The 13,974-nt window shown below is 39.3% G+C and overlaps 1 protein-coding gene across 1 annotated transcript; it reads right to left on the bottom strand.

Annotated features, from left to right (window-relative positions):
- Window positions 1-1,929: 1,929 nt before the first annotated feature.
- Window positions 1,930-6,041, bottom strand: LOC118829625 (pre-mRNA-splicing factor SLU7-like). Its single transcript, XM_036736572.1, is given in 4 exon segments — window positions 1,930-3,326; window positions 3,329-3,554; window positions 3,556-3,709; window positions 6,016-6,041. Coding segments are annotated over 4 exon segments (1,803 nt in total).
- Between the last annotated feature and the right edge of the window lie 7,933 nt (window positions 6,042-13,974).

Here is a 13,974-nt window from a genome sequence, read left to right as displayed (position 1 = left end):
AGCCAACTCCTGGTTTTTATATCTTTTTCAGCATCAGGGGTGACTCACCCTTGTGTGACTCACCCATGTGACCTAGAATCTTCACAAAGAGGCAGACTTAAACCCACGTGGTCTAAAAGCCTCTGCTCTCCCAGACATGTAAACTAGGCCCTCCCTGGAGTTAGTCCCACCTTGGGCCCCACTTTAGTTGCCAATCCACACCCACTAAGGTTTTACACCTAATAGGGGTTTGGGCCTGGGGCTTAGCACCTAGTAAGGCTCAATGAATTACTCAAAGGGAACAAAAGCCAAACTATTCAAGGGCACTTGTTGGACTAAGTGCTAAGGAGCCCATTTTTGGTTACCAACACACTCCACCCCTTGTTCTAGGATACATAATCTAATCAGCCATATATCCTAGAACATACATTGTGATCCAATGACGAAGGAAACTAAACCATATCATTCATAATAAAGCAAAACATATCATTCAGTGACATTCCCAAATATTGGTTTACAATACAAACATGACCCACCCCTAGGTCCCAGCAAGATAATCTTGTCAATCAATCATTCCCAAAATACTTGTTAACAATTCAAATGTCCACCCCTAGGTCAAAGTAAGTTAATCTTTTAAGTTCATAAAGTACTTCTTGAGCATCACCCTGCCCTTGCAGGCTTTTTCCCAGTACCCTGAGGCATGGACATGCTTTAGTTAGTAAAGTCCTAAAGCAAACAGAGTTCTCTTGGGGATGTCTCTTTCTCCCCAAACTGCCGTTGCAGGCTTCCATTTGGCACCCAAAGTCCCAATTTCAAATAGAGTCCAAACAAAGTTCTTTTGGGGTCTGTCCTCCCCATTATGTTCCAGTCCCCGATTCCAAGTCCTGAGGGGTGACTAGATGATAAAAGCCAATGGGGTGGGGTTCCTGGGGGATCCAAGGCACTTCCTTCACCCCAATAAAAACAAATCCATGTCTCCCTCCTGGATTCTAAGCAGCCCAAGCTAAAGGGACAAAAAAGGCAGACTCAGTGCCTTGCTGCAAAGTTTCCATTCTTGCCCTAGGGCTGAATTCCAAGCCCCTGGGTTCCTGGTTGTCTAGTTCTGGGTGGCCCCTCCTGGCTTCTGCCAGAATCTGGATTGCAATGTAGGTGATTCTCCACCTTTTTGCTCACCTCAAAGTTCTCTGCTCTGGCTGGGGAAGGCAGGGAAAAAGCACACTCACCTTCTTGCTGCAAAGTTTCCATCTCGCCCCAGGACTGAATTCCAAGCTCCTGGGTTCCAACTCCAGCTGGCGCCACCAGGCTTCTTCTGGAATGTAAGCGATTCTCCACCATTTCAATCCTCTCTCCGAAGTCAGTTCCAAGGCAGCTCAGCACTTTCAGCTTTCCAAAGCTCCCATGCAGTCAGTCATCTGGATCAATATTTCGGCAGCCGCTGTCTGCTTCTTCTTTCTCCTCACCAGCCCCTCCTGCCAAATCTGTAGGAAGGCCATTCTTCAAGTCTCCAAGGCCATTCTCCACTCCTGTTTCAAAACTCCATATACAATATAATCTCAAGACATTCACCTTTTCAGCACAGTCCTTCTGGGGCCAGGCTTATCAGCTTAAGCCCTGGGAAGAAGGGATTATCTCCTGCTCTGGGCCCCTGGGAAACCACCCCCAGCACTTCCATCAGGATTTTGTTGCTCCTGAGGCTGCACAGAACCATAGCCACCCCAAGAACAAAGAGCAGTCCAAAAACAGGGAAACATTCAACCAACCCAGCACCCCAAAATGCCATGCTTTCCTGTTAAAGGCAGATCCTGCTGACTACGCCATATTTTAAAGGGTTCCAGAAATTTATTTAAAAGACAGTGAGAAAAAAAAATTTGGATTTTTCCTTCTTTGTTAACCAAGAGACGAAAAAGAATATATACAAGTAGGGTGTCCTCAATCTCCATCGAAGTCATGTCATTGCTGTCCCAGGAAAGAAGCCATGGGGTCATCTGGCCTCTGCCGTTTCATCCTGTATACCTCCATTTCCTCCTCGGTAGGCTCTCGGGCTTCATACATGCTATTGTAGGGCCTCTTCCTCTCATCTAGCTGCAGGATCTCCTTGACATGGAGGAGATGGGCCTCCTCAGCATTTAGTGCCTTTTTCAGTTTTTCATGTTTCTTCTTTTCTTCACCCTCCCTGTCAGAACTACTCTTCCTGTGTTTCTTCTTTTTCTTCTTCCTCTCCTCTTTCTGTTTCTCTTGGTGAAGCTCCATTAGAGTTTTTGGCCTGCTCGTTTGCTCTTCTCCCACGGCATCATCAGGAATATATTCATCTGCATTAGCAATTTCCTTCCCAGCTTCTGCTGTACAGTAGGAAAACTTGACAAAGGAGTGACAGCACTTGTAACCCCATCTACCTTCTTTCCAATAGGAACCCCAGATATGTGTGTGATTGTTGATCTTGACATCCTCCTCATACTTAGAGCAGACGATAGCTCGCTCTTGTCCTTTGATGACTGTTCCGTGTCTTGAATATTCCACATAGTCTTCTGTTTGAGCTAACAGTAACTCAGAGGGGCGAGCATCCAGGTGTTCTTGACCTCCATACTTCTCCAGTATGCTTTCTTTCTGTTGTTCTTTGAAATCTTCTTTCTTGACTTTAAATGATTTATACAGCAACTCCAGTTTTGTTGGATCTGCTTGGAGATGCACTTCAGAACCTTTGTCATAAGCTTCCCAGGCAAACAACTGTGTTTGTGCCATTGCAATTGTATCTCCAGTGTATCAAACAAAATTGTCTCCTGCATAACTAACTTCATCAAGATTCTTTCCTGCATTGGCATAGGGATTCTCTCGCATTGCTCTTGTTTTTGGATCATAATAGGCAGAATTGGGATCTAAATTTCGCAAGTATTTAGCAATATCTTCTTGAATCCTGAGGTTCTGGACTGTAATTCGTCTTTTAGAGTCAAAATTCTGTCCAGGCATATCAATATCATCTGCATACTTATCTTCATCCTCATCTTCACTATTATGGTCTCTTTCCATTTGAGAATTTGGTTCTTTTTCTCCCCACTGATGTTTTGGGGAATTCACCTGTTCCATTAACTTTCCTGAGGCTAATTCTTCCTGCAGCTTCTGAGCTTTCAGTGTACGTTTAGCCAGGTCAACTTTGGCATATTCTTCCACAATCTTCATATGCTCCTCTGAGTTGTAGCCATTCCACCTATCTCTTTTACCATCATAGTCAAACATAAGCTGAGGTTGTATACGTTCATCTGGTGCTATGTTAGTTCCTGTGAATTTGGCACCAACATGTCTAGGTCTCTCAGAGCAGTCTTTTTCTGTGTGTGTCATAGCCCCACAGTTGCTCCTTTGTGATATTTTGTTGTCACAATATTCTCTTTTACACCCCTCTTATACCACTCTCCAGATGAACTGTACTCTTTTTGTTTCTCAGGTTGAGGTCTCTGATGCTTTAGTGTGGGTCTTTTTGAAGGATCTATATACCATGGAACAGAGGAGATGTACTGCGGAATATGAGGATTGATATCTTTTCCTTCCTCATCTACTTCAGCTGGGGCATTACCCAGCTTTCTTTTGTTCTTCTAGCTCCTTCTTCTTTCTCCAGTCTTCCCTTGTCATTTTCTTTGGCTCTTCCAAACCCATGTCATATGATCCCCCTGGGGGGCCAGTGTTTATTGCTTCTGCAACAGCAGCCAAATGGTCCTGATTATCAACATCTAGGTTCAGCCTGGGAGCTCCAAACAAGGGCTGGCCCAGAGTCAGGCACACCACTGCTACGGGAATGAGCTCCAAAAAACAAACAGCCAACCCCTGGTTTTTATATCTTTTTCAGCGTCAGAGGTGAGTCACACATGCGACTCACCCACATGACCTAGAATCGTCACAGAGAGATGGATTTAACCCATGTGGTCTAAAAGCATCTGCTCTCCCAGACATGTAAACTAGGCCCTACCTGGAGTTAGTCCCACCTTGGGCCCCACCTTAGTTGCCAATCCACACCCACTAAGGTTTTACACCTGTTAGGGGTTTGGGCCTGGGGGTTAGCACCTAGTAAGACTCAATCATTAAGACACTGAATTAATCAAAGGAAACAAAGACCAAACTCTTCAAGGGCACTTGTTGAACTAAGGAGCCCATTTTTGATTACCAACACACTAAGTGTATCTCTGTGCTGCCTCCCCCAGGGCCTGTTCGGGACCCAGGAGGGAGGGGTAGATTTGTTTATGGTGGGGTGGGGGAAGTGCCTTGGACTCCCAGGGACCCCATCCTGTTGCCTTTATTGTCCAGCTGCCCCTCAGGAACTGGGGACTGGAGCACAGGGAGAACAGTCTCCCAACAGAACTTTGTTTGGACTTTTTCTTTGAATTGGAATTTGGGTGCCAAGTGGATTCCTGCAACAGCAGTTTGGGGAGGAGACATCCCCAAGAGAACTCAGTTTGTTTGTTTGTTTGCTTTAGGACTTTATTAACTAAAGCATGCCTGTGCCTCAGGGTACTGGGAAAAAACCTGCAATGGCAATGTATATGCTCAAGAAGTACTTTATGAGCTAAAGAGATTAACTTGCTTTGACCTAGGGGTGCACATTTGAATTGTTAACAAGTATTTTGGGAATGATTGATCGAAGAGATTATCTTGCTGGGACCTAGGGGTGGGTCACATTTGAATTGTAAACCAATATTTGGGAATGTCACTGAATGATATGTTTTGCTTTATTATGAATGATATGGTTTAGTTTCCTTCCTCATTGGATCACAATGTATGTTCTAGGATATATGGCTGATTAGATTATGTATCCTAGAACAAGGGGTGGAGTGTGTTGATAATCAAAAATGGGCTCCTTAGCACTTAGTCCAACAAGTGCCCTTGAATAGTTTGGCCTTTGTTTCCTTTGATTAATTCAGTGTCTTTGATTGAGTCTCACTAGGTGCTAACCCCCAGGCCTCAGGTTCCTTTCAATTTGATAGGCACATCTCACTATAAATGAAAGCTCTGGGAACATATTTAGATGACAAGAAAGGAAGAAAGATGACTATAGAATTGGTGAGTAAGTTAGGGACAGAGGCGAAGGAGAAAAAAATCAATACAAATTAGGTAAGGTGATAGCAAATCAGACAAACTTTTTAGGCTTCATAATTTTGGTAATGGGAAGTTCAATTATCTGGTAATTTATCTTTTACTCAGAAGCTCTCAGTGCTGCAAAGTTATGGGTGTGGTTGTGGTACACTGGCTCTGCCATGAGGAAACCCAATTCTCCTGCACTCTAGTATATCTGTGATCTTAATAAAGCAGGCACTGCTTATATCAACAAAGAACACAACCTATGCTTTTCTGTACAACTCTTATCCATGTTTTCTCTTGAATCTACCTCAGCAGGGTCACCCAATAGTCTTAGAGACTTCTTTATGTTTTCTTAACATTGTGTAGATACCAACAGAGTGTAAGGCCTCTCCATAGATCATCTCACATTTTAATATATTAATAAAAATAAGGATTTTCAAGTTATTGATTAGAGATTTTTAAGGGAATTCCCTAACACATGTACTACACTCACATTATACCATGAATTTTATAAGTAGCATTAAAATACTTCTAATAACTTCATAAAATAAATTGCTTTCCAATTCATGAGCAGATGGATGAAAATATAATTTGGGGAGGTGATTTTCATACATAAACACAATAATTGTAATATGTATGCTTAGGCTCTTTAACCTGTAAGTGAAATTTAATATGGATGCAGCAAGCGGAAGGCAAAAATACTTCATTACCCTGAATATGGAACCCTTCATAGAGCTGTAGACCCTAAAGCTATTATTATCTATTTGCTGAAATTCTGTACCTCGTACTGGTTTACTGAGACAGAAAATGAAAGAATCAATAGCAATTAAAAATTCACCACACATGTTAGCTGCTCTCTGCAAGGTGATAGCATTCTGAAAGTTTCCCACACTCTACCCCTCTGGCTTCCCAAAAGTATATTAGCCATTGTTAAAATCACTCAAAAGTGGAGCTGTTACTCCAGGTAACACAGACCTCTTGAATTCCTTTAGGTTGGCCATTTAGGAAGCTCTTCTGAGTAAGGTAAAGCCCAGGGACCTTCTATTGACAATGTAGTTTGATGGAAGGGCATGGAATCAAAATTCCCGTGTTCAGATCTCAGCTTGATGTCTTTACCTGAGTGACCTCAGGCACCTCACTTCACTATTCTAGGCTTCATCTTTCTCATCTGGAAAATAAGGTTGAAATAGATGATCTCCAAGGTTCCTTCTAGATCAAAATTCTAGGATTTATAATCTGTAGACTTAGTGATACTAGTGGAACACCATCAAGCCAGCTTTGCACCCAGTGGATGAAGTCAAGTGGATGAATGCTATTCTCTCATGCCACTTCCCTGCCTCTATCACTTACTCCCTAGGTTACCTTGGGCAAGTCTTGGGCTCTGGGTCATCATTTACTCATCTGCAAAATTAAGAAATTGGACTATATGCCCTCATAACTCTTCCAGCTCTGTATCTATGATCCTATGATCTCACATTCCAATAATATGCATAAGATGACACTGCAGCTAAGGGAGAGACAAGGTAGAGATGAAGAACAAGGTAGACATGAGGAGATGAAGTAAGAGATGAGAATAAATAAAGAGATGGTTGGAGAAAACAGTGTTTAGGACTGGGCCCCAAAGGGTAAAGGTAACTCCTGACTTAAGGGGGAAGTCTATATACTCAGAGATGGAAAGAAATGTAGGCAGGGCCCTACAGAGAAATCCCTTTAACATTTATTTTAATTTTATCATTGGATCACCATATATAGAGATCATTGCTGTAAAATTCAAAGGGTTAGATTCAATAATCTCTAAGGCTCCTTATGATCCTGTGATCATGGGCAGATGACTTTCCAAGGTCTGCCCTTCTCCTCAATCCTATATTAGGCATGATGATGTACCCAATTTTGCAGTTCCTACAAAGAAGCTACCTAGATAGAGAACCACACTGTCAGATGGAAGATTAGATTCCCCATGTCTCTGAACCTGCAAGCATAAAATAATAGTTGGATTTTTGTTTAACTTTGTGGTCATTCCATTCAAATATCATAAGCTATAGGATCATAGATTTAGATCTGTAAAGGACCTTAGAGACTATATAGTCCAACTCCATCATTTTTCAGTTGGGGAAATAGGTTCATAGGATTGACTTACCCAAGGTCACACAATAAATTAATATATAAGGAGGTATTTGAACCATATCACCCTAACTCTAAAGACAGTACTTTATTCATTATGCTATATGGCTTCTCATTTACCTTGTGTTCTACCTTTAAAACCAGGGCCCTTGAAAATCAGCAAATGTGTTGTTCAGTCATTTTCAGTCATGTCCGACTTTTCATGACATCTTTCAGGGGTTTTCTCGGCAAAGATACTAGAGGGGTTTGCCATTTCCTTCTCTACTCATTTTACAAATGAGGAAACTGATGCAAACAGGGTTAAGTGACTTGCCCGGGGTGAAGCCAGATTTGAGTTCGTCTTCCTGACTTCCGGCCCAGTGTTCTACCCACTGCACCACCTAATAGTAAATGCATTCACAAATTAAAAACACTTACATACTCTAAAAATCTAAACTTTCTCTATCATGGAAAGACATATGATAAAAAAGGCCAGTGATACTGTTCACATATGGTGGTAAGCTTGTATTTGCAGAGAGGGACTAATCTGGACCAGAAACTAGACTTTTGGAAAACCTGGGAAAACTTTCTTCCTTACAGTAGTGTAATTGTTACAAAGAATTTATTCCAGCCAGTCAATCTATAATCATTCATTTTATACTTCAGTGTCATAAATGTTGAAAAGTTATAATTTTGTGGTACAAATAACCCAAGAGGCATAGGCATGTACTCTAGGACATGAATTTCCTTGCTGCTTATATTTGATAGACCCTTTCTCTCTCCCTGAATAACAGGTAAAGTGGACTGTGTACTACTTCTACATCCTTCTAGAGGGTGCTCACATCTTGATTTACATACAGCCTCAGTTTGAAACACGCTCCGTTATTCTTTACAATTGTATCTGTCTTTTCAACTGGGCCTAGACTCTTCTAGAATCTCTTGTTTCCCAGAAATTATCATTACTAAGCCAGCACCAATTCTCTAAGGTACAACTTGCTCCAGTTTCCTCCTTACCTAGGGCAACTTTATTCAAAGGAATTTTATTCCCACAGGATCAGTTGGCAAAGGGTATGACACATAATGGATGTTTAATAAATGGTTTATCATTCAATCATTTATTAATCAAAGTGTCAGTGAATTTGTTCCCCTTTCTTAGACTCTATGACATTTTCTTTGGAAAGAATACCCTCACGCCTGATATTCAAATTGGTATACACTTGAAACTTTAAAAAAAAACATGAACACTTTTTTTTAGTTTCATTTAGAAATTCCCTGTCTTTTCTAGGCAAGTAGTAAAATTCATGAAATGAGATCTCATATCCCACTAAAGGAAGACACCTTTATATGTAAAACTGTCACATAATCTATTTTCTCTGCTTGAGAATGGGTATTTTGGACCAATGAACTTCCACTGCCTTCCCAAAGGAATTTTCACTGGAATTCTCAATGTATTTTCATGGGTCATGAGGGATGAATTGTTCTAAAGACAGTTTAAACTCCTGGCTTGACTGTGGGGGAGAGAGAGTTAGCAATAATGAGATTTTACAGGACCCTTAACTCTAATGAGACATCAGTAGATAACTGGTTTTTTAACCTCTAATGAGATTTAAAATCATAAACCATTTTTTTAGATTTGCTCACAGTAGAACTTATTTATAACAATGAAGATAATAGTTTTAGAGCAAAAAGAGATAGTGTCATTAAAATTTGGTGAAAAATGCTGCCCCCAAATATCTTTCTTTTATATGTTCTATTAATACAAATATAGTTTAAAAAATCAGTGCTTAAGATTTATTTTCTATCTTCCAACTCTAGGTCATTTTCTAACAGGAATCCCAAAAGGCCATCACTTTACAAATGTGTTAGAAGACAACATCTGGTTTAGGCAAATTATGGCTGTCTAATAAAGAATCCACAAACTAATCATGCAGCCAGCCTTTCTGTCTTTCTATTCTCTGTGGCATCTTTCTATCTGAATGGTGTATGGCTGAAGGAATTGTTTGGGAAAATAAGGCTCCAAGGAGAAAGAAAAGGAAAATACAGCATAGTAAATTAAAGAGTGACTTCTGCCCATTTCTGACCAATCAAAATAAAGTAAACAAGGTCACACTGAGAAAATGAAAATCTATCAGTCCAACTCTATTCTGTTTTTCAAAATGAAGAGTGTTCTTCTAATGGATTGGCAGGTTAAGACAATCATTCAGCGACATATGAATCTATGCTAGAGCATGAAATTAAGATATATTTCTAAAATCTTGAACCAGAATTTTTGAGGAAAACTCTCATATGCAATTGCTCTCTTTCTGTGAGATTACAATGATTGGTGACTGGGGTAGAGGTAGAAGAAAGAGTTAGGAAAATATATAAAATATTTTGGGGGGAAATAGATTAATTTTTAAAGAAACTCAGTTTAACCAAAAATTCCAATTGGGTCAGTCAGGCATTCATTAAGTACAAAAATGAAGAGTGATAATAACATTGCCACTCTCTTCCATATTTTAAATAAAGGATACTTTATTTAAAATATGACAATTTTAAGGACAGTAATAATGAATATTGGAGGGCCTATGGAAGGACAGATATTCTGTCTGTTGTAGCTGGGAGTTGATCTAAGCATTCTGGAATGCAATTTGGGATTATACTAACAAAAGTGACTAAAATATGCATACTCTTTGACCCAGAAATCCCACTGCTAGCCATAAACCCCAGGAGGTCATAGATGGAAAGAATGGTCCCCTACATGCCAATATGTCCATAGCATCTCTTTTTATGGTAGTGAAGAACTGGAAACAAAGATTATGTCCTTGGTTGATTGATTGAGAAATGACTAAACAAATTGTGGATCATGAATGTAATGGAATTGATTAGGCACTGTGAGGGCTACAAAAATATATAAGATGTGAGACCTGATCTTCTGAAGGTTATAATGCAGGAAAGCATATGTGGGTGTATGTATGTGTGTGTGTATATGTGTAGATATATAGATATTGATATCTATATCTCTACAGATATATACACATACATCTACATATATTGCATTGTGTATATATAGTATATATACATATACATACATACATATAAACATACATACACACATATATACTGATTATCCTACAATTTTATCCATGTGCTTATTTCACCAAACAGTACAAATCACAACTAACTCATACTTTAACATCCTGTGTAATTTTTATTTGTATCTTTCCATAAATCTTTCATAAATGAACTACCCAATGCGATGGGGATCTCCCTCCAGGTCTTTGAGTATTTTGTGGATAGCATTATGACAATCAGTCTGTGCATCTATTATTTCTTGCAGCATGTCTGGCCTACCTCCCTTTCCGGTCCTATATGTCCTTAATGATTCCTTTTGCCTTGATTTTTTGTATACAAATCACTGTTGGCAATGTGTTGTAACCTACTTAAAATTCATTTTGTATTTTTCCTTGCCTTATGGCATTCTTTCAAAAGACATGTATAAATAATTATAATGTAGGGCATTATATGTAAGTAGCATATGAGTGCTATAGAAGAAAAAAGAATCAGGTCACGTTCAGCTGAGTTGAAGGAAATGGCACTTGAAGCATGAGTAAGAGTTTAATAGCTGGAGGACATTAGAAGGGCCTTCTAAGAGGAAGGCCTAACAAAAATAAATGCATAAAGTTGGAAAGTAGAAGGTATATAGGTTGGAGGGGGACAATGAGTGGACTCATTTGACTGGGGCAGAACTATAGCATATGGTTAAAAGAGAATATGGCTGAAAGACTGTGGAGAAGGATAATTTATTAAACAAAGAAATATAGACCTATTTGTAAAAAAAAAATAGATTAAAGATTTTAGGCAGGGAAGACATATTTTCAGAGTGGTATTTAAGGAAGATTAATATAATGGCTACCAAGATGAAAAAAGTTTTAGCAGAGTTGCTTATGGACAGTGTCTTTGTATAACAACAATGCTACTTGCCGCTACTGTGGCTGTGTAAGACCAATAACACCAGCACACAGGAGGGCTGCTAGCACAGGGTCTTTGATCTGCTTTTCTAAGGAAAGCAACTTTAAAGGGTTTACAATCTCACTTTAATTAAACATACATATGTCATTCACTTAGTTCAGGGGAAAAAGTCAGCACCCTGAATTTCAGAGAAAATACAAACAGAAATTACGAGCAGAAATTATATAAACAGAACAAAATAACACAAATCAGCAGACAGACTTCTACCTATCTGTCCAAAGCTATACACACATTGTTACCATAGAGAGAAGCACCAACATCTGGATTTTCAAAGCTTAACAGCTACCCAGAGTCTTGTCTCGTCAAATCGCATGACACTCTTGCAGTGACTGAGCCCCCAAAACAAAATCTCTCCTCCCCCATTTCTAAGAGTTATTGATTGTCGATTCTCAATTCTTGATTCTGAGTTCAATGGCTATCTTATGGGTATATATACCCTTTTTCAGAGCCTGAGGGCTTCACACCTCTTGTGACCTAATTAGCAAAAGGGTATGGGCCTTCCTACAAAGGCAAAACTCAATCAAAGGCACTTGATTGCCTTAGTGCTGAGAAGCACTCCTTAAGTAAAAACAGTAAAAAGCCCTATTTTGCTTGCCTTTACACTTTGTCATACAAGGATTATGTTATCGAAATTTGTAGACTTATTACCTGAAGACTGGCTACCAAAGAAGTATTTTCTTTTTCCTATAGCAACTCTTGATACTATCTATTAAAGTAGGGAGGATTGCATCAGTGAAATGATCTTTATTTCCATGAAAGCTAGATTTTAAAAAATATTAAAGTGTAAGGTTTAGGAGAGATTTCAGAGAAGAGAAACTAGAGAAACACAAATTCATTGGAAGGCTATTTTGTAACACTCTAGACTTATAGCAATAAAGCCATAATTAGTGTGATGGGAGTGGAGATCAAAAAGCATGGATGGATATTTTGAAGGATCAAGAGGATCCTCATTCCCAGAACAGATGTGGGGATGGAGTCAAAGATGATGATTCTAAGATCAAGACATAAGGGATCATTATTACATATAGGATAAAATATTGTATTCTGTATTTGTAAAGCCCTTCTCCATCTGACTCCCACCCATCTTTTTAGGTTAATTTCATACCACTCTCCATTATAAAATCTGTTCCAGGCAAAATTACCTATATTCTTCCCCCAATATATGATATTCATTTTTCTACCTACATCTTTGCATGCATTGTCTCCCAAGCTGGGAATACTCTTCTCACTTTACCCTCTTGGAATCCCTAGCTCTTCCCATGACTCACATCAAGTACTGCCTCCTATATGTGGTCTTTCCTGATCCCCCAGGTTGTTAGAATTACTATTTGTGCAAACATTTTATTTACTTATTCATGTACATTTTATTTTACCCAAACATCCAAGGTAGAATTGAAAGTCTTTGAAAACAAGGAGTGTTTCAATTTTTTGTCTTTGTATACTCACCATAGTTCCTAGAATACATCTGTGCTTAATTTTTTTTGTCAAATTAAATTGAATTGGAAAAAGAGCCAGTGAAGAAGCCAGAAAAAAGAGAGAGATCCCAGAATCAGGAAGTGTATAGCAAAAACCAAGGAAGGAAAAATTAAGAGATAAACAGTAAGCAAAAATGTCTAATGCTGTATGGAAGATTTCAAATTATCAGTGAGGAAACCATTGGTTATTTTTGAGTCAAGCCAATAGTTGCTAGGTGGTGCAGTGGGTAGAGCATTGGTCTTGGAATCAGGAAGATTCATCTTTATGAGTTCAAAACTGGCCTCAGATATGTACTAGCTCTGTGACCCTGGGCAAGTCACTTAATCCTGTTTGCCTCAGTTCCTTCATCTGAAAAATGAACTGGAAAAGGGCATGGCAAACCATTCCAGTATCTTTGCCACAAAAACCCCAAATGGAGTCACAGAGTTAGATGTAACTGAAATGACTGAATAGCAGCAGCAACGGTTTCAATAGAGTAGTAGGGGCTAAAACTAGAGTGCAGCGATTTAAGGAGAGAATAAAGTGGAGACAGTTTGTATAAAGTATTTGCTCTAGAAGTTTTTCATGGAACTGGAGAGAACCAGGACAGGAGCTGAAGGAGGCAGAAGAGTCAAGTGAAGTGTCTTTTAGAACAGTGAATATTTAAAGATTTGTGAAGGCAAAAGGAAAGAATCAATGGAGGATAGAAATTGAAGATGCCAGAGAAAGGGAATGCTGAGCAAACAAAGGTTTGGATACGATTGAATCCAAGGGAGGCAGAGATATTGACCTTGGAAATGCTATTTACCTTATCCTATAGGATAGGAGGAGAGAAAATCATTACATAGTGAAGAAACAGAGATATTTTGAAGGGGAGAGAAAGGAAGATGACAGAAATACATTATGCCCTGGACTTTTACAGTGAAGAAGAAGACTAAGTACTCTACAGAGAGTAATCATGGGGTCCATTTAGATTGCTAAAGACATTTGAAAGCATAGAATAAGCTTTTCTCCAGGTTGAACACGGTTGGAATAATATGTTGTTCTTTCTCCTGTGCCTCTGATTTCCCTGCCCTATCTTTAACATGATTTTTCTTGACAGGGAAGCTCTTTCCTTCCTTTCCTGGTCCTGCTGGATATATAACAGATCTCATGAAAAAAGACAGCTCCATTAGGGTTTGCCATGGAACTAAGATAATCTGGGTTGCCTGCTAGTTTGGGCAAGCATGTGGTAGCACTCTTTTAATGCTTATCTGCAACTGTCAGTTTTAAGAATCACTCATTTCTCCCATGGTGTTGAGGTAACTCAAGATTTTTCACCTCCTGTATTTTTCACAGTGACAAACTATATTAGCCCTAGTGCCATAG

This window comes from Trichosurus vulpecula, chromosome 8 (genome assembly GCF_011100635.1).
Source record: "Trichosurus vulpecula isolate mTriVul1 chromosome 8, mTriVul1.pri, whole genome shotgun sequence".
In the NCBI taxonomy this organism is placed as follows: domain Eukaryota; kingdom Metazoa; phylum Chordata; class Mammalia; order Diprotodontia; family Phalangeridae; genus Trichosurus; species Trichosurus vulpecula.
This window is presented reverse-complemented; position numbering and strand designations above follow the sequence as displayed.